Source organism: Coloeus monedula (genome assembly GCF_965178545.1).
Source record: "Coloeus monedula genome assembly, chromosome: 1".
In the NCBI taxonomy this organism is placed as follows: domain Eukaryota; kingdom Metazoa; phylum Chordata; class Aves; order Passeriformes; family Corvidae; genus Coloeus; species Coloeus monedula.
The window spans coordinates 108,116,329-108,138,347 of NC_138781.1; the positions used below are offsets into that span (position 1 = coordinate 108,116,329).

A 22,019-nucleotide genomic window follows, 5' to 3' on the forward strand; every position below is an offset into this window, starting at 1 on the left:
AGTACAGAGTGGGAACTTTTGAGCTCATTTTAAAGCATAATTTTAACTAGTAAAAATATGTACTGGTAGTGCGAAATACACTGCATATGCATTAGAAGTGCACATAGAAACAAGGGCCAAAATTAACATGTCAGCATGGACAAACCCAGGTCAACCCAAGGTATGGACAGTATATTATACAATATTTAACTGCAATATTTGAATAAAGAAGTGACCCTCTTCCAAATCTTTGCAAACCACATTTATTCTGTATCTATTAAGAAGGGAAGCAGACATCGGAAATGAAAGATTCTTCGCCATCTTTTCCCACAAACAGTCCCCAAAAGATTTTTAAAATGAGCTGATATCTCTAGCATGATATTTAATGGCGCATTGCTCACACAGAAAAATATTCCAGGTGAATTTTCAAAGGTAGGCTAAAAAACCACTCTACTTATTATAAGAAACTAAAATTTCAGTTGCTGTGTTTGAAAAGTGCTGTTCCAATTTCCAGAAAACTATATGTGTAACTACATTTCTACAAAATGCCAATATTGGTGTGTTCATGCTGACTTGCGTTAACATCTGATTTATCTGCAATTATTGTGTCAACAGGAGCTTTTTGTAACTACTTTGACAGTATGCCCAAAAGTGACTGTACTCATCTTGAGGATTTGAGCTTGTGTTTGTAAAATTAGGGCCAGTATTGTTAATTCTTTTTAGCTTGAAGAACAAACAAAAAATCTTCATCAGTTTACTTCACACTCTAGTAGAAACCATTCACACCCAAATAATATTATGAACAATGTCCATCTGGTCTGAAATCTAGATCTGGCCGCTGTATCTCATTCCCCACCAGCACTGCCTGCTGTTGCTATCAAGTGTTCAGTGTGACTGCACTCAGTGCAAAGCAAGACTTAAAACTTCACTTGCTCACAGTACTTATACATAAGCACATGCTTTGCTGTCACGTGTGTTAGCACATGCATGGGACCACTTTGGTCTTATCTGCCTCAAGGAAAAATAAAAAAGGCAAAACGCCTAACATGTTATGAATGATACTCAGGCAGTCAGGAACTGTATCCCCAAGCTTCTACCATAGATGCCCAGAGGCTCTGCAGCCTTCTGAAAACATGCACATAGTTCTCCAAACTGTAAGGGCAAAAGTGCCCCACAGCAGCACAGGAAATCCACATCAGAGCTACCATCCTGCAGGCTCAGCTCTCTCCCCAGCTCAGTCATTGCTGTCCAAAGGACGGAGGTGGCCGAGGAAGGCACAAATTATTCAAGAAGAGGAGAAGAGAAAGTTGCACAGAGACCTCATAGCAGCTTTCCGGTATCTGAATGGGGCCTACAAGGATGCCAGAGAGGGACACTTCATCAGGAAGTGTAGAGACAGGACAAGGGGAAATGGCTTCAAACTGAGAGTTTATGTAGATTAGATATTAGGAAAAACTTCTTTACTGTGTGGCTGGTGAGGCACTTGAGGTTGCTCAGATAAGCTGCAGATGCCCCAACCCTGGCAGTGTTGAAGGTCAGGTTGGACAGGGGTTTGAGCAACCTGATGTAGTGGGAGGTGTCCCTGCCTATGACAAGAGGGTCAGAACTAGATGATCTTTATGGCCCCTTCCAACCCAAACCATTCTATGATTCTATTTGTGGAATATAGTGATGAGGAGCCGGCCTGAACAGAGAAAAGGAGGTGGAGAGAGCTCTGGAGGTGGCAGGTTAGCAATGTATTCTTAAAGGTGGTCTGGTGGTAAACAGCTTTGTTAAATATGTATTATATTTCCTGCGGAACACATTGTACTAAAGCACAATTTTAGAACTGAGAGCAGGTAAGAACCCTCCCTCTTCCTCTGCACAAAGTTCCACAGTACACAGTTCTGGAAGATCTCAATGATTGGTCAATTCTTTCTTTTATTGCTAGACCACTGGGCAGAGTCAAAGCACTGAAATTACAGGAATGGGGCTGCTTATGAATGTCACGTATTTTCTCAAAGCCAGTTTCAAGCAGACAGATCCCATTTCTTAGCAGTTCTGCTCCCAAAGGTCTAGAAATACACATCCTCTAATCCTGGTGTACAAGCAAGAATTAATTTTTCACTGCTACAAATCTAGCGTGACCCTCTGCAATTTGCAAAGACTTCAACAGACTGAGTTTTGGAAACGTGAGATTTCTCACTCACAGCCAGCAAATGGTTCCCAAACTGCCACTTGCAAAGCTGTGATCCACCCACAATGAGCATTAATTTGAAGCAAACAAGCATGCCAGATACTACTTGACTGAAAGAGATGTACTGTGGAACAATTCATGAAACCACAAGTTCATTTTGGATTGAATGTAATTCAAAAATATGGACAGCTCTTATCGTGGTCCTGGGGTTTGGGCTACACATCAGAACCTGGTTCCATATTTTGCAAGGGACTCAACAGAACTGACAGGCAAGCAGGAACTTTAAAAATGCAAGCTTCCATGTGGCACCCTAAACTGCAACCCAGTGCATGTAACCAAAACCTCTGAAGTAGTTTCTGACTGATGCCAGAATGACTCCACAGCTGCTGCTTTCCATTTCCATTTGTCACCAAGTCATTACAGGTATCTTCCAAAATAAAAATTTAGACCTCCAAAGGCTGTATCTGTTTCTCTGTAGAAATCAGAGAAAAAATTGCAAATGCAGCAGACAATGCATGCACTGTTTACACTCCCTAATTCCCCTTGAGTTGACCTTGGCCATTTAGCTAGATAAAACCCAGACAGTCTTTACCTGAAATTCTCAGTCTGAACATATGCTTCACCCTTTCTCCAAGTCAGAATTAATATCTGCTCTTCAGCACTCCAACTCCATTATATGACAGAGGAAGGTACAGGTGAATAAGGCTGAAGTTCGCAGTCAGCAATCATCTGCCAGTGAATCAACCCACAGGCACTACAGTATGTTTGTCTACGACTGAAAACAGAACAGAAGTATCTGAGGAAAATGATTTTTAAGGGGTTATTTCTGCATCATTTTCCTGCATATATACCTTATGCTATGTACTGGGCTACGACCTCATAAACATTTTAAGGTTTTTTATGTTCACACCTTTCTGTGGCCATGGAAAGTTTTTGGGTAACAAGGGTAACATTTAACTGCCCAAAATTCAGGATGCAAAGAAATACCAGATTCTAGTCTAAAAACTTTCCAAAGAGCAATTTTACATGTAAGGATCCAGCTCTGAAGTTTCTGCAAGACTCATTTAAAAACCCCAATCCGTGCCTGCCGGTGGTGCACGGCTGCTGCAGAAGTCAGGGGTTTTACTTTCCAAGAGAGTATTTCAACTTGTCTTGGGTTCCTGGGCCCTATGCAATTTCAATGCATATTTGCTCTAAAGGGTATGTGCTTGTCTCAAAGACTCTTAAATAAATAAAACAAACCCCAGTGTTTTCCAAATCCACAAATGAAAGTGCTACACTAATTCACATAAATCCCTTACTAGCCTAGATTTATGGAGGCAATTCTAACAACAATTCTTGAAGTAAAAATAAATAAAACACACCTCATGAACTTTATACATGCTCTTCAATCCACTGTGCTTTGCTGTCGCTATAAACAGCAAGTACTAATGCTGGGCAACACACAGGCTTCCATTTCACATTTTCACCCTCTAAGGTTTTAAATAGATATTAACTTCAGTTGGTTTCCCAACAAAAAGTCTGTGATGCTCACAGGCCTAACACCAAAAGGTTTCTTTCCTATTTAGAAAGTTGCTTGCAAAGGGTCTCCCCTGAGCTAGGACAGAGTCAAGATGACATCTCTCAGACACGGTAAAGAGGGCATCAGCTGCACAGTGCCTCAAAATTATTACTGGCACAACAATTTATCTTACATAACTGAGAAATTACTTCAGTATCAAGCTATCTCTGCAGAAGTTAAAAACAGCTTAAGTGATGTGTTACGTAAAGTGCTTATATTAAAGTGTTGAATGTAGTGCTTTGTAAAATAATCTTCATCCACTCTGCAGAATGCAGAAAAGGTAACATTAAAGGAAAAAGGCTATAGCCATTTCCAGTCATTAACATAAGAACTACCCCACTGATAACTATGGTTCCTGGAAATGTCCATAACTGCCTCTATCTCCTAAACATGTGACAGTATTTAACCATGTTTTTGAGTTTCCAGGGAAAATTGAAGTTAGAGGCGGTGACAAGCAGCTGCTGTACATTTTCTCTAAATTTGTTTTGGGGTTCTGAGCTGTCACCTTCCATTTTTTAAAATTTTTTGTAAATGGAAATTTAGCAGATTTCTCAACCATGGAGGAAAAAAAAGACGAAATTCCAACTAGTCTGGCTATGAAGATCCTCACCCATGTCACAGTCAAACGCCAGAGCACAGAGTTAAATCCGGATCTCCCACACCTATGTGGGAGTTCTGATCACTAAGCAACTATTACAACAGGAGTTAAAAAAAAAAAAAATATATATATATAAATATCTATGTATCTATATATATATATCTTCTTCATGCTGTGCACCAGGGGCATAGTTTACATTAGGCTATGTCATCCCAATGTGGAACCAGAAAAATCTCCAGGCTCAGAAAGTTCCACTGAGAGCAAATAGCTTCTTGGTTTTATGACATATCTTAAAACACTTAAGTAAAAAAGACGCATTACACTAAAGAAACACTATTAACTTCCAAAATAATCATCAGAACAGTGCTGTTCCTGAATTATACTGATTGACAGAAAAATCACAGCAATTACAAAATGCTATATATAGTACTAACAGGTGTGCAAACAGTGTCAAACACCTTGAAACAAACAGATTTTCTTGCATGTTTCTGCCATGCCTTTGAGCACACTCCGAGCAAGCTATTGTTAGGAAACCCTGGACTTCTCACAGTAATTTTATTTACTAGAAGGATGGAGGAGGGAAGAAGCAACAATGAAATTTTTCAAACAAGACAAATATCCAAATCACATAAGAAGAAAGAGCAACTTATACTAAGCAGCTACAAAGAAAACAGTTATGTCAGTTATGGTGCCTCACACAGTTCACTGAGATGGGAATTGACTTTCATGTTTGTTTTCAACTGTTCACTGAACTGTTTATTAAAACAGTAAAAAGACATGAAGGTAAAAATAGCAGAAGTGAGACAAACACAAGTTTCTGTGGAGGTAGAGGACAATGCGAATCCCTTCAGGAAACCTCTGCCTCTCCTTGAGATATAACCGGGTAATACACTTTTTCTCAGCACTAGAGATCCTTTTTTCAGAGACTATGAGAAACTCTACCCTCAGAAACTATATGGACTTTTAGCAAAACTTTAAGATGTGCATGTAGATGACCATTTTTTGGTCACAAACTACTGTATCAGCAATAGCAGAAAGCCTAAGCATCAGCCCCCAAAAAAGGAATTATCTGGCCTTAATGGGGAAAAAAAAAATACAACCCCCCTGCCACTACCTCTGCTTCCAGTACACCATGAAAAATGCAAAGGTCTGCTAATGGATAAAAACTCATCAACTTTAAGACACAGACAGACAAACTAGCACATAGATTACAGGCATATACACAAGTATGTAAGCGCACATATCATGGGTGGAAATTATTTACTCAGTCTAATGTATATTCACCAGGAAAAAAAAATGTGAAGAGCCACTCTATTAATTTGTCTGTAACAACAACTCCATCAACCAAACCTTACTGGTCCACTATTTATTCACCTAAAGTACACAGAAACTGCGGTAATATCCTCCTCAATCTTATGTTTGAATCTTATCAGCACAAATAAACAGTTCTTTCACCTAATGAGCCTACATTTATGTGCTACAGAACTAAAACAAAGGGCCACTGACAAAAGTATTCTACCTACTACATTTATTTATAGATAGTCTAAACCATATTTGATTTTAGAGTTCAGGATAAAAGATGTGACAGGATTCAAAATAATAAAGCAGGATCTTTCTGAAAACCTCCCCAAAATAACCGTGCCTTAAACATTAAAAAAACCCAAACAACAAAACAGCAAACAAGCAAAAAATCCCCCCCAAATATGTGTGGTGGGAAAAAAAAAAAATCTGCTCTCCTACAGGCATGTGATGCTCTATTTCATTCTCCTACAAGATGAAGAGCTGAAGTGATGAAAGAGGTAATTAGCTGTTAGTTATTCCAGAGCAAAAACACATTTCTAGTGATTAACAAAAAAATGCTGTAAGAGATATTTATAATAGCTTAACAGTGAAGAAGATTAAAAAGACAAAAAAACTGGGGAGCAATAAAAAAGCTAATCTACCCCTCAAAAAACCCCACTGTAACCAAAAATTATTGTTCTAAATCAGGGCAGATGACACATGGAGGGTGGGGAGGGAAAAAACAAACAAATTCATAAGCAAAATGTTGGGTTTACACCATTTCACAGAAAAAAAATAAAGATTCATTAACATCATTACACTTAATCATATGCGTAAAGATAATCAACTATTGCTATGTAAAGTTGTCAGAAGACGTATTTGAGCCTTGAATACATTATTGAAAACAAATGTGTTGAAAACGAAGATAATAAAAGATAAGAAAATGTGAATAATTATAAATTCACTTCTGTTTTCCACAAGTAATTTAGCTGCCATTTAGACCTCAGCTTATTTTTTTTACATCTTTTCTAGTAACATTCATCTCCCATTCTTCCAGCAAATGTTATACCTTCCTTCCTACCTTCCTCCCCAAAACACACTACGTGTCACCTGTTTTCAGAACTCCTTCCTGCTAATATTGCCCTGGTTTTGTCTGAACAACTGTGGTCATTACTTTTTTCTCTTATTGTTGTTTGTTATGTGCCAAAGGGCCACTGTTGAGTCAGACACTTCTGGCTGAGACACTTCATTCCTATTCTCTGCAGATACTGAGCATGGGTATGTCCTAGAGGAATAAATACACCTTAATTTTTACTGTTAATCCTCTAAGAAATCTGGGCACAAAAACGTCTGTCCTTCATTTTGAAAGCATATATGGCACCTTACCCGCTATACCTCCTCATAGCATTAATGGAAGCCACGTGGCTTAAAAACCAACACAACCCCTCCTTCTGCCAAAAGGAGAACAGAAATCCACTGACAGCAACATCATCTCCATTGATAATTATTTTGAACGGATCGGAAAGGTTCTTAATAGGTTGTGAGGAGACGTACTCACACAAAACTTAAGGTTGTATCTTAACCATCTTGACTGATCCTTAAAGCAAAACTTATCAGATCTCTGCAGCAGTAATTCTTGCACTTAAAACATTAGGAAAGTACTGACAATTTCTTTGAGGTTTCATGCATTTTATTATGTATTTTTGTCATATTAGAGTATTCACTTGTCTTTCTTTTGAATACTAACACTGATACTGAAATCAGCCTTTTTACAAGTAATTAAAAGTTCATTTGTATTGTAATCAAATTGATGCAAACAAGCCACCAATGGATTAAAATTCTCTAGGTCACAAAATTCCACCATCTATTTTCACACCTCCCCAGATCCAAACACATCTACATTCTCACAAAGCCCAGCTTACATACAGCCCTTTCTCTTTCTATGCTTAGAAAAATGGACTTAGAGATGCAGCTACACCTAGTGATCAGCAGCAGATCACAGCAGGCAAAACTCTGGAAGACATTACAAAATTCAGAAAGAAGTATCTGAATACATTTGGGTGAACAGACTGACATAGGAAAATTTATTGCTACTTTTTTTTTTTCCCCTAAATATATGACCATGTGCTCCAAATTGGTTTTGGTGTCTTTAGCACGTAACATTACACATCAAAAATAACAGAACTGGAAGTTATCAACAAAATCAAATGAAATTAAATGAAATAAGAAGAAGATTCTCAATTTTTCCTACAGAAAATGAGTATGTAATTCAGCTGCATTCACATATTAACAAACAGTTTCTTCCCGGGAAAATTTTCAAAACTACTACTTCTTTACACAAGAGTCTTAATTGTGAGCTGAAAGGTTCATAATTGCATGTCATTTCCTGGGGAAACATCTTCAGAACTTAGTGATATAGCATAGAAATAAGTGTTTGACAGTGATACTAACAAGCTTTAAACACCAGAGATATCCCTCTCAAAAAGCATTTCCTTCAGCATAAAGTTGCAACACATGAAATACAGGATCAGTTCACAGATCCTGACCCTACAACATCACTGGACTTTGTTCCATCAAGTCTACACTTACTATCTTCCCTCCAACGATGCAAACTGAAGGGATTGTTTCAGCAGGAATGTGTAAAACTGACCCTTCCACCAGCAACTCCTCTGTTTGACATTTTCGCTGACCGTCGTGGGATGTGGGTGAGCGCACATGAGAAATAAACCATCCCCACACGTCTCCAGGTCAGACTCAAATGATATTAGTGAGGTGGAGTTCAGAAGCTTGCTCACTCTACCCTAACGTGTCTTGTGATTTGCCTGGGGATTTGGTCTCTCTAGCTGTCAATCTAGCAACTTCTGTGAGCACTAAATATATTACTATTTCATACATTTTATGTGCTTTTATTGTTTCAGGACACTGTGATTCGTTTTCCTCATGAATTCTGACGACTGCTAAATCATGAGACCAAATAAACACCATAGCAGTTTTTTCACCCAGTGTTATTACATCCTTGCAATATATTGTAGAATTTATTTTTAATTTCTGATGACATTTCATTACTATCTTTTGAAACCAGAACAGCAAAATGAAGTAAAAAAACCCCCAAAACAAAAACATACCCACCATGTAGTTTCTTTTTTGATGAATTGTGCCACTTCCAAAGCCTTGACTCATTTTTACCTAAAGCATTCTAAAGAACATTCCAGTTTACATGGGAACACAAATTTTATTTCATTTTTGTAACTGTAAAAAGTTTAAAAAAAAAAAAAAAACAACCAACATCACACTCAGAAGCTGATTTTTCAAAATGCTTCCATTAATTTGCTGGAGTATTTTAAATATGAATAGTCTTAGATGTAAACCAGAAATCAAGTCATTCACCTATTCACCTAACAGCTGTAATAGCAGCAGCAAAAATCTCTTTAACAGTGGCAAGTTTGATTTGAGAATCTTCCCCCACAGCTCTCACTGTTAGTGAGGCCAAGTCCATGCTAGGACCTATAGCTGGAATCATTTTGTAGATGAGCTGACAACTGCATCAGACACTAACAAAGCTGCATTTTCGCTACCATATGTTACTTCCCTTAGAAGATGCAGGAATACAGACTTGATGGATGTGTGGAGAGAAAAAAAAGCAGGTGGAATAAACAGTGCAAACAAAAGCAGAATTTGCTAAAGTGAGATATAACTACAATTGGAGCTCTTTGTTGCTATTGTCATCAGAATAGCTATTACAGACTTTCAAACAGAGATCCTGAATAGTCTGAGAAATCTCTTTAAACACAGTTAATTATATCAGAAACTTCTTATTTTCTAGACATTGCTAGGAGCTTCATTTCAGCTAGGAGAGGACCTATGAAGACTTAACCTATATTCTTTCTTTTTCTCTGCAGTCACCAAACATCAACATGATCACAGTAAGTTTCAACTTCAGCATGTCAAACTTCTTCCTTACATCTCTTTTCTGGAAAATATGATCCTCCTTTTTAAAGTGCCTACACCCAAAAATGAGCAGATTAATCTAAGACACAATATCTATTCGGAATGCAAGGTTTTGTATTTTTAATCCATGAAATAGCTTGAGAATTACTATTTTTTACGTAAAGCCTTTACTGCTGACTAGGACAAGTAATTTTCAAGTTTTGTACAGCACTTTTCCTCCTTCTCTTCGTAATTGCCACTAGTCCTGGTTTATTACGAACGGCCTTTTACAAGCACTTTTAGTCACTCTGTCCATCCCTCTCACTGCAGTAAGACTCATTCCTGCTCAGAGAAAAACTAAAACTTTTTAAACCAGTGCCGTAAGAAGAGTATTAACATACAACCTCGGTGCTTTTCACAGCAAGAGAGAACACAGCAGACTAATAAGAACCCTCCCTCCGTAAGAGTCAGCTTGCAACCAAGAAGCACCAATTTCAGAATTCAGGCTGTGTGCACATTTACATCTACCTGAACACGAATGCCTTCATAAAAACACAGTTTCCAAGTTCTATTGTACATTTCTTTGCTTTCAGTTTCAGCTCCCCGTTTTTGTATTTGACAGAACTCATCCCATCCAGACCCTTCAGGTTATGTGAGATCAAACATTTAAGTTTACAATGTCCCTTCTAACTTCACACATCTCTATGTTTGACCTAAACCCCTTATAGGAGTGAATTGCTTTCCCTAGCGTGAATAACCTACCAAGGAGGTGGAAGAAGGAACACGGTGGAGGCAAGTGGCATTTTCTATGATTGAACACCACTTTTCAGGGACTTCTGTAATATTAGCATTCAGCCTTCACATGAGACCAACTTAATAACATTTTGCTAAAATTATAAACAACGCCAGCTAAATTAGGTGTGCTATAGTTTCTAAGAAAGAAACTACAAAATAGTAAAAAAACCCAAACCCAAAACTAATCTTGCAGAAAGAGCCCAGCTACTTTCAAAAACTTAGGATAAGCAGCCCTGTCCATTTAAGACAATGTTTTCAGTAACCTCTCTTGGAATTCAAATTCTTGAGATCATTTACTTCTTGAACTGATGAATCTAGAATTTAAAAATCTTTAGTTAAGGACTCAGAGAAAATCTCATTGTTATTAACTGTAAAGCTGCTTTCAAAAGATTACTTGAAAGCTCCCAGGCCTTAGAAAGCCAAGACCTGATATTTCAGTAAGATTATTTTCTAAATAAGAAACTCAAATAAGACAATAGCTGAATGTAACATTAGAACAAATCTTTGTGAAAGAAATCAGTCAGTTTAGAAAAGGGCAAAAATAAAAATGGGAGTATAAATGCCAAGGCTCTTAACTCACACACTGATACTCTGCTTAGAGGTGTGGAGTTGGCTTTGTTTCTTTTCTTCTTTGTTTGTTTTTAAACTTTTCACATGTTAGTCATGTAACTCCCATCTGCAATAAAGGACAGCTATTACAAAAGATAACTACCCAACTCAAGGATGGATTTTTCTGTCATTTCATTTCTATGATGCTAATGCATCAAGGTTTCAACAAAAGAAACAGCAAGTTTTCCCCCCAGCCAAAAATGACACCCAGGCACAAGTTTCATATGGTAAAGCACAAAAATGGAAATATCATCAATTTTGTTCCAAGTGCTGAGAATCAATACTAAAAGGAAAAAAAATCTGTACATGCATCTTCACAAATAATCTTTATTTTCAATATTTAACATACATGTACATATGCAGACATGGGGAGAAGACAGGGCAGATTCCGCATCCCATGCCATCCTTTGCAACCTCAGTGAAGTGTGTGAATAGCAGCCTCCGTTACTGAGTACTTCAGGAGGTGTGGAATTGCACCCTTGGAATAACTGCATGCACAAGTCATTGGTGAATTGTCTGCGGTTTATAGCACCGTTCTCCCCACAGTGTGTGTCAGGTAAATGAATACAATGGATACAAATCAAACAGTAATGTGGGATTGTTCTTCAGCAACACGAACAGCACTTCAATGCTGGCCCCAGTACAGTATCAGCACATTGCATGCACAAGCCATTTAAATATCCAGAAGAAGGGTCGCCCCAGCTTAACTTTAAACAAGAAGTAAGACAGTTCACATAGGTCAGCAATGAGTTACAGATTTGTCTTATTAAAGCAAGTGCTCCCATTGAAGTCTGGACGCTAGACTTCCAACATTAATGAGTTGTAGAGCTAATATAATTGAGTCCAGTTTCATAATTCGCTGCAGAGTACAGTTTCCTTCTAATAGGAGTGTTTGAAAAATATTTCATCATTGTTACATATCACCTTGGAACAAAACATTTTTCTACTCGGAGATCTTCTGCCTCATCTGCAGTAAAAATGCTCTCAAGAAGCTAGTGGAAATGCAGCTACGTATACAAGAGGTCCCTGGAACCAAATATAAAACCAGAATTTTTAATCTTTTTTAGAAAGTTTTAAACCAGACCACCAATTCCTAGCCATAAACTTGGTTTACCTACAGTGCTGCATAGAAGCAACATGTAATGTGCAAAATATAAACTATTTTGTTGCAGCCTGAGCAACAAGGAGCCAGAAGTATTGCTTCCCACCAGATCAAAGCAAACTTCGCACGAGCTGAAGACCAGATGTCTTCAATTTAACGTGCTTTCAGTTGCACTAACTTCATGTTAGGAACAAAACAAACCAAAAAAAATCCTGAAGTTACTCTTTGCAGCGGAGCACGCAGAACTATTTCACAATCCAAATTTCTGCCTAAAATTACGGGTTTGTCCAACATATAAATAGGACGGGGGTGCAAGCAGGGGACTCGAGACCAAGATAACCATCTGCAGGTCTGGGGATTCGGAGAACAGAGGAAAGCTGCCGCTGATGGGGCACTTCGCCGGGCTCCTCTTGGCTGTGAACGCCGGCACCCATCAGCCGAGGGCAGCTTCTGCTCTGCCCTCTCAGGTGGCGCTCGGGGGGCTGCAGGGAGCGCGGGGCGGGGGCTTTCCCTTCGGCTCTGCCGGCGTCTCACAGCCGCACCTCCGCGCAGCGCCGAGGGCGGGCAGCGGCGGGGGCCAGCGCCCAGGCACCGGCGGGCGGGCAGAGCCGCGGGGCCCCTCCGGGGAGCACCGCAAGCCCTCCTTCCCCCGTCGCCAGCCGCGGCGGCGGGCGGAGCGCCGGGGACCGGCTCACCTCGCCCCTCCGCCCCCCGTACCGGGGCAGCGGGAAACTTTCGGGAAGTCAGCGGCGGAAAAACGCCGGAGCGAGCCCGAGTCCCGCCCGTCCCTCCAGCCCTGCCCTAGGGCTGACCGAGCCCCGCCAGCCTCTCGACCTTCCATCGGGATCAGGGGCGCCAGCCGAGCGGCATCCCGACACCGCTACCTCCTCGGGACACTTTTTCCACCCCATCTACGCAGTGGTTCCGAAGTGTCAGACCCGTCAGGGGGATGGGGAGCAAAAAAAAAAAAAAAAAAAAAAAAAAGATACAGAAGAAAACAAAAACCCAAACCAAACCCCCACCACCTCCGAAGTGCCCGCGCTTCCCCCTGCCCCTCCGCCGCCCGCCCCCCGGGAAGGCTGCCCGGCCCCGGGCTGGCGAACCGACTCCTTACCTGTGAACGTCTGCGCTCCCGCTGCCAGCAAAAGTCCGGCCAAAGTAACCAGGCAAGTTCCAACTTTCCCCATATTTCCAGCCCTTCCTGCTCCGGATCCAGCAAAGTGCCAAAGTATTTGCCAAAGTAGGAGGCGCCCCTCTCGCCCCCCTCCAGTCCGGGGGAGCAGGCGAGGAGGGGGCAGCCGGAGTCCCGCTCTTGGTGCCCCGCGGGCTGTTCACCCTTCCTCTCCCTCTCTCTGCAGTTAAGAGCAGGGAAGAGGCTGTGAAGTGGCCGGCGGCCGCCCGCCCGTCTGCCTTCCTCCGGCCGCGCCGCTGCCCCGGGGGCCGTGCGGGTACCGCTCGCCTCCCCCGGTGCCCGGGGGGGCACCCTTAATCCCGGAGCCTCCTCGGCCGGCGCCGCTGCTAGTCCCGGCTCAGCTCGGCTCCCTGACTGACTCGCGGTCCCCCCCGGCGGGCGGGCGGGCTGAAGGGAGCGCGGAAAGTCACGCCCAGCCGCCGGCGCCGCCGCTCTCCCCCGCTAGAGGGCGAGGTGGCCGGGCCCCGCCGCCGACAGCAGCTCGGGGGCCGCCGCCGCCTGCGGGGGCGAAGCGCTCGCGTCTCCTTCCCGCCCCGCTGCCCCGAGCGCGGCTCTGCTTGCTAAGGAGGTGGTGGCTTTGTGCCGGGCAGGACGATGTCGAAAGCTCGTGGACAGCGTGGGGGGAAGTGAAGAAGGAACCGAAAAAAAAAAAATCTCAGCTAGGCGTCTCCGTAACTTTGCCGCGGGCCAGCCCCGGCCAGAGCCGCAGGCGCTGAAGTTGTGGCGGCCGTGGGTGGCGGCCCCGCGGGAACGAGCAGCCCGGCCCCGGGTGTGAGATCTGGCCCCCGCCCTGCCGCTCTGGCGCTGCTCCGAGCACTGGGACAGGGAAGGGGAAGCGCAGGAGAGGCGGAGAGCGCCGGCTTTCCATAAGCGCTTCGGTTGGTTTGTACGGGCGGTCTGGAGTCTGTCGGAAGAACTAGCTGGAGGCCACCGCTCAGCCTTCCGCGGGAACCGCAAGCGTGAGAGCCCTGCCCGCACAGCTGATACCGAGAGGGAATTAAGATGTGAATAGGTTCTCCTGGCTGGCGAGGAGCGGCACTGTCTTGTACATTAATTGCTTCGCATTCGCGTGCTGCTCATAAAACTTAATCTCCTTGCTTAGCCCTCGGTAAGAGCCACCCTTCACCCCTCCGGAGCGTTTCGGGAAGGGATCTCTGGAGAGCGCCCAAGCCGGCCCCCGGTTCAAGACACGGGCGCAGCTCTTACTCCTGCGAGTGAAGAGTAACGTCAGGAATTAGCAGGGTTGGAGAGGGAATAGTGGAAATAGAATCACATTAAAATGGCAGTTATCTCACATCATTTGCAGCGCGTGACTTCTGGCATTTATCTCCGCGTCACGTATGAAATACAGCTGCTTGACAGCCGTCTTCCCACTGGGGCTTTGGCTCCTGGTGTCCATGGCACTGCAAGGATGCGTTTGTTGGTTTTAAAACAGTTTTAAAACTAAAGTGGAGTTCTAGAGGTGGAAATATTTTTGTTGGCCCTCGCTTTCAACGGAAGCTTTTTCTTTCAAGTGCAACTGTGGCCAAATTTAATGCCTTGTTTTTTTCCCTGTGGGTTATTAAAACGATAAAAGCAAGAATTTAGATAATGCTGGTTTAAAGAGCTTGAGCTCAGGTTCTAGGTTCTGATTTTTCTCCAGCACAGGTCCTCTGTTTTCCATGCTGCTCTTCCATGTAGTTAGCCGGCTTCGCTGCCGGTTTCAATTGAACTGTAAACTCTACCCATCCCCCACATGGCCGTGCGAGCTCCAACATATTTAGTGATTTGTGCGTATTTTGAATTATTTTTACATTAAGCCCGAGCTTAGGCACACAGCTGTATCATTTCCAGTGATCGCCCAACCATGCTGTTCTCGGGACGCTGCTCTATTATGTTTTGGGTGATACATCTGTGACTTGACGCAACCTTGGCGAAGGGGCATGAACTTCGGGATGTGTGGGGGTACGGCAGCTACCTCAAAAGTTAACGCAAGGGGGCAGAATAGCATTAATTGTTGTGTTTCCTGACGTCAGACCTTACCTTTTCGATAGCTAGTGGCCTCTTAGTTCATTGTTTGCCTAGAACTTCAATCTTCTCCCCCCCGCTCCAAAAAAAGACGTTGCCTTAATTCCCCGAAGCCTTGGTAACCTATGGGTGTTTTGCAGTAAAAGTTCAATTTTTAATTTTAATTTTTTTTCATGGTTACATAATTTAGGTTATTTCTATGTTCTTTAAAAGTGGCAGTTGTAGCTTCCAAAAATTAGAAACTATAGCTGGTCTCGAAAGTGCTACCTTTGTAACACAAAACTTAAAAAAACTGAAGAAGTGTCATAAGTAATTTAACTTACAACAAAATAAAATTTAAAATATGTCTTTTAGTAGATCTGCCACTAAAAATCCAGAAATGAGCAGTTACACCAGTGTTTATGCTAATGATGACCTCTCTCAGTTCGGGACGTCCAGACACAGGCGAAATTGTATCTCTGATCAGCTGTGCAGTGTGGTAAAATACGGTGTTCAGACACATAGCAGTAGCTTGCCACCCTGTCTTTGTTACAGGGAATTGGAAATTCCATGCCTATATCCACAGCTATCTGATGTTAGTTTAGTGAGGATGAGATAGAAAGTTGCCAGATTGTGAGGATTATAGCAGAGTATTTTAAGAGTGTTTGGTCACAGCCACAGTGGGAATGAGGCTAAAGTGCTTGACCTTCAAAGACACAACCGGTCTGCTTTAATTACAGTAAATCTAAGAAACGGTTGAGCTCCAGGGAATTGCTAAACCAACAAGAACAATAGAAAATACAGGTCATGCATGGCTGATCGGGAATTGTGAGCTGTGTTTCACTGTGTTCAGTACCGGAGCGTGCATGAAAACCATCCAAAAACCATACAAAAAGAACTGGAGCATCAGGAAAACACTAGACAAAACCCACAGGTTCTCTGGTGGTTTGGTTCCAAGAATGTATTCAAGAGAGTTCATTAAAGGCTAAGCTGTGGCTGGAGAGGGGATTGGAGGCATCTGCATGGAAAAAAAAAGTACTTTGCTGATTGTTTCTCACTGACAAACAGATACTTTAGATACCTTGCATCTGTTCTTGAACTGGATCACCTCAAAGAAATACCTGATTACAGTTCCCTATATAGATATACTTCAGCTGAGGAACACAGGAGTTCCCAATTATCACAAATAAAATTATTCCTGCTGAAAGGAGTCAAAGAACGAGACAGTAAGACATGTAGAATAAGGAGAAAATCTGGAAATGGTTGTAACTAATTTCTAGATTTTAATGTACAACAATAGGAAATTCACATAGCCAGTCTTCGTTGCAAAGATTTTGTTTTATTTTTAAATATGGAATTTGTATACATCCCACTGAGGGGAAAATTAAACAACCTGATGATAAATTATGAATAATTACACTGTTCATTACAGAAAATTCACTGGCACAGCTGCCCTCTCTTCGCTAATCATTCTCTTGCAGAACCATTTCCCGTATTCCAGATCTCTGTGCTACTTCTTGCAACTGATTTTTGAAAATTTCTAACTGAACAAGAATTGCATTACTGGTTAGAGAGGTCTGACGTCCAAATACTTATCATGATGTGGAAACAGGTCTGCTTGACCCATGTCAAAGAAGAATTCTTAGGATAGGCATACATCTATGCTTAACATTAGATATATAGATTGTATTTATCTACATAGCTGTTACCTTAAAGATGTTAATGATATTTGCAGTGCTATTCATTCTGTATTACTGGCACAAGAACAAGTAAACATATCTCGAATTCTGTAAGACATCAAGGCCACCCTGCATAATCCGTAGCATGAAGTCACCCTTCCTATAATGATATACAGCAGGAACGCTTTCTTGCTCATGTTACAGCAGAAATAGAAAAGCAAAGACTCATATTCAAATATTGGAGGAAGGCCCAAACATCCTGCCTTTTTTTGACCCGTGACAATGCTGATTAAGTGGCCAAGAATGTGGGCTACACAGCTGTCACCTGATCTTTTGGTTCAGTAGCAGATAACATCACTCTCACAGCTCAAAGCTATTTTTTGCACTGTAAAGTAGTTAGACAAGAGTGATTTTCACTAGCTTGCTCCATCTTGTTTTAAAGCTCGGACAGACAAGCTTCATGAATCTTTCAATGACACTACTGTTTAAATATGATGAAAAAGTAATTTTCTTCATGGGACAGGGGCACATTTTCTTGGTTAAGTACAGCTAGTGAGTGAAAGTATGATTTGCTTTGTTAGAAAAAAGACAGGCAATGATTCCAATTCTCTGGTTTTATCAAAGCTACTTTTCTGCTATAGCGAAATTCCAGAGGCAATCCTTGGTCAGAAGAACCACTCAAAAAAAATAACATCATCTCTGTAGGTCAAGGAAAAATATGCCAAAAAATTTCTTCTTTTTCCATTTGGGGCTTTTCTTAAACACAGAGCAGCTAATATGCACTTATCTTTAGGTAGCTTTAGCTTCTCACGCAGATTTTTACTGATGCTCTTTACCTTTTCACTGCTGAGTTTTGTCAAAAGCTACAAAGAGAAAAATATGTGTGCTTATCTGTGTGCCAGGATTTATTGATTGCATTATACTCAATTATATTCTGTTTCATAATATTTAATATATCTGTATCTGTGGATGCTATAATGGTTTCATTTGTTACTGAAGAGCTATTTCAGTGATAAATGTAAATCTTCCAGTGTTTGTTCAAAAAAGCCTGCCTTTTGTTGAGGGGTAGGATGAGGTTCTAGTAGTGTCCTTAAAAGATCACATCCACCCCATACCTTGTCTTTCCCTGCCTCCAAGGAACAACAAAGAACTACGTGGAATCCAAGGTCAATCTAAACCAGCTGCAAAAGTTGCTGCATACAAGATGTTCTATCTTCAGTAGTGGCTCATCATCTCTCCTGCTTATTGCTGCTGGGGTGTGCTGGCACTAGAACCGATCCCTGATCATTCATTTGGCACTGAGATGCACTAATCACAACTGTGACTGCTCCCTATCAGATATTGCCATGTGTAATATGACTGCCTGCTTTTTTCTTTCTTTTTTTTTTATTACTAATTATTTATGCAAGCAACAATAATGATCCATTTTTTTCCCAAGGACATCTTATTCACTTGATCACTCTGAATTTTGGTGAAAACTCATAAAAACCAAAGTCCTCTTTGTTTCCATCTGCTAAAAACCAACATTTTTAATAATAGCTGAGGAAACTCTACATGGCCACTTGCAGCTTTGATATTGAACCATAATTGGGACTTGAGAGAGAAAACACATCCAGATCTTTGAAAATTATTTAAAAGATTAGAGAGAACAATCTTTAATCAGAAATTGTTGAATAGAAGTGAGAAAAAGATTTGACGTGTCCAAGTAAAACAGTGGGAGAACTTTAGTATCTGAATGTCAGGAAGGAAGCAAAGAGCAACAGATCACACTGTACAGAGATAGTTACTGCTGGTTTAAGCCCCAAACCAATTAACTGAATTGTGGAAGAGTATCTATTTCATAATTGTTATAGTAAGATAGATAAGTGAGAGTGTAGCCTAGGCAGGTAGAAGCTAGTAAACATGTAACATTTTAACTCTGTACCATGCTGTCTCTTCTGCTGGAAGCAAAATTTTTAATGCCATTATCCACATAGTCTCCTTCAACCACTCATGTGATTTGTACAGACAAGGAAGAACATGCACCTCATACCACAGTGTGTTTGATGTATTTTTATGTCTGTAAGCCAAATTATGTCTCACCTTCTGATTGTCAGCATTTTATTAGAAAACTTTTGTGTTTAACAATCTACAAAGACTTAAAACCATTGTGGCTTTTACCTCTCTCTTAGAAATATATCAGTAGGTATAGTATATGTGAGAATCATGCCTCCTCAAATTTGAGCTCTCAGGGAACAGGAAGGGTCAGCTGCTCCCTAAGAGATGGAAGCCAAGTCCACTGCATTAAGACAGGTCCAAGATCAAGCCCGGAAATGAACCTACAGATTGGGACCTGGGTCATCAGGGTCTGTGACCAGCCCCATGGAGACCACATTTCTACACCATACCTCCGACAGAAACTGAAGGCCTCAGGGAGAGCTGAAATGGTGCTTCTCAGACAAATGGGCAGAGGGTATGGGAGGAGGTTCCAAATGAGGTTGATCAGAGTCATCACTGCACTCAAAATATCTCACTTTTCACCTTTGCATCTTCAAATGTATTACATGGCTTTTAATAATTGTTCTAGCTTCCTGTGCCTTGTAAAGAAAAGCATCTCCACTGTTTTTCTTTTACTACTTGTTCTTAGCTTCTCCCAAAATGTGCATGTCCTTAGCTGTGTCTCTGTGCACATTGTCAGCAGATACATGCAGGAGGTGAGGGCAAAATAGTCCAAGTACCTAACACTGTTAAACAAACACCTACCAAGAGTGTACAACCTTCAGATTTGTGTGAGGTTGAATAGGATTGGTCAGGAGCAGAAAGAAGCAGAAACGCAATTGATCAAATGCAAATACTTGCAAATATTCATATATTCAGTCTTCAAAGTCTGTACAAATGCCGACTGTAAGATCATCTTTGTCACTCGTTGCTTTGATCTTGTCATTCATCTGGGTTAACATCCTTTTCTGTTACAGATTTAGGCTTAATTTCATTGTCTCCAAAGTTCCGTACTGTTCCACCTCTCCCTACTCATTTGAACTTCAAGTTGCTATTCTTTCTATTCAGTGCTTCTATAATCAACAGTGTCAAGGAGTGAAACCAGAAGAATCGAAATTTAGATGAGCACTGTGAAGTAAGCTTACTTCTCAGTCTTCCAAGATAGAGTCATTGTTCCAAAATAAATTAGTGCCTATTACATAAGAGAAAGAACACACACTGAGTTTTACCAGCAGAGCTATAGCATTTTATTTTTTCTGCTAAAAATACTCTAGTCCATCCCTCTCCATAGATAAGCCATTTTCTAGAGGGGGTTTCTCTGCAGGCTTCTTGTCAGATAGAACATTTCCTTTAGGAGTAATCCCTAGAAATGCTTGGCAAAAGTTTGGGTTTCAGACGTCTTCATAAAAGGCAAAGAACTGAAGCAGACAACTGAAACAGTGATGTCTGATGCCATCAGTGCTAATATCAACTGATCATATCTGCAAGGGCCCTTCAGATGGTTTTTCCAGTTGGGAAAACATATTTCTGACATCTTGAGTTCATTCCACCAAAAAAAGCATAGAAGCAAAAGCCAGCTAAAAAGCCACATTCAATGTAAGGTTAGTTTTCTTTCTGCCTGTGAACTTCTATTGAGTTTGTTCACTCATATATGTTTTTCTCATTTTTCTTCAATAGCTCTAAATTAGCATCAGATAATAGGATCTGTGCCTTGGCATAAGATTAAGTTTTCCCAAAAGTTCATTTACAGCTAATTAGGAGTTTGTGAAACAGAAGAAGTGAAATATGTAGCCTCTTTGGTTCTCTTTGTGGGTCTTAAAAACAGTCATTGATAGATGGAATTACCATTCCTTCAGCCTCTTTATTACTAACTCTGATTTAGCAATGTAGCATTCATGTTGTCAGCAGCACCTCTGGACAACTTCCTGCTATTATTTTGATGCAATTGTTATATGAGATGCATGAGACATTATTAAACTGGATCCTGTTGGATCACATGAAGTGAAGATTCTTTTTTTTTCTACAGTTGTAGTTGAGTGGATGTGAAGTTTATATCTTGTCTTTCAAATTTAAAAAAAATCTCATGAAGTCTACTTGAACAACAATTTATACTGCTGCAAAACACTGCAATACCATCTCATCAGAGGCAATTCTGAGCAGGCTGACCCAGTAGTCAGAGATGCAGAATCCATCAAGGAGGCAGCATATGAGCATAGATGTGAGTACAACCTCTCACACCACCACCTGTGCTGAATGCAAGTTTTTACACTAATATGTTAAAGAGTTGTTGATAATTAAACTAGATGTTATAATGATGGCATCTCTAAATTACACAGTTTGTCTTAGTCATTTGTAGAATTTAGTTCATATTTGTAAGTAGTTGGAAGTATTTGAATTTTTTTTTTTTTTTTTTTTGCATGGTGATAGTGTGTCAGGAGAGGTACTAAAAAGTTGAAAGGTTCACGTGTAAAATCTATCCTTGTTTAGTAATTTTTTCTTATTCTTTATTTTCCTTTTTTAATATCTGCTTTTTTAGAAAGGGGAGGAATTTATTTTGATATACTTACGATAGAATTCTTGTTGGTGTTCGCTTGTGCAGAATGATGAAGAGGTGTGAAAGTTAAATGTACTTCATACCATCATTTTTTCCTGTTGATTGCTTTCATACCAACAGCAGATGTCCAGTGAAGGGACACAAATATTTCCCTTTAGCAAGTCATTCCACTGAAAATAATGGGAGCTTATTTAAATAGTGTGGCTCTGAGGAGACAAAGAGGAGAGCAAACACAGGAGAGAATAAGAGCAGAAATGTACTCAGCCAAAATGACTTTATTTACATGCAGTGAATTTTTTTAGCATTTTACACATAATAAAATTAGTAGGAAATCAACTACCCATTGATTTGTCAAAAGCATTGGGAATGGTAATTTGAAATTTGTTGTGGCAATGGATGCTATTGATTCTCCTGCTTCGTGCACTATTGTGCTAAAAATCAATTACTTAATATTTTACCTTATACTGGTAAATTATTTTGTTAAGTCTAAATTAAGAATTATGATGGATACAAATGTATGTGCTAAAACATAATGCTGAAATGGATTCCTCTCACAAGTTTAAATAACCATTCAGATGCGAAAAGTGAGTGCCAAAATAAAAT

At 40.7% G+C, this 22,019-nt stretch overlaps 1 protein-coding gene across 7 annotated transcripts in view; it reads right to left on the bottom strand.

Moving 5' to 3' along the window:
- Positions 1 to 13,567, bottom strand: part of PTPRM (protein tyrosine phosphatase receptor type M) — a 454,349-nt gene extending 440,782 nt beyond the window's left edge. For all 7 annotated transcript variants that reach the window (XM_082290787.1, XM_082290786.1, XM_082290784.1 and 4 more), the window contains exon 1: positions 13,143 to 13,567. In XM_082290787.1, coding sequence (XP_082146913.1) covers positions 13,143 to 13,215 — 73 coding nt within the window. In that variant the 5' untranslated portion in view covers positions 13,216 to 13,567. The remainder of the gene's footprint in view (positions 1 to 13,142) is intronic.
- Positions 13,568 to 22,019: the final 8,452 nt, after the last annotated feature.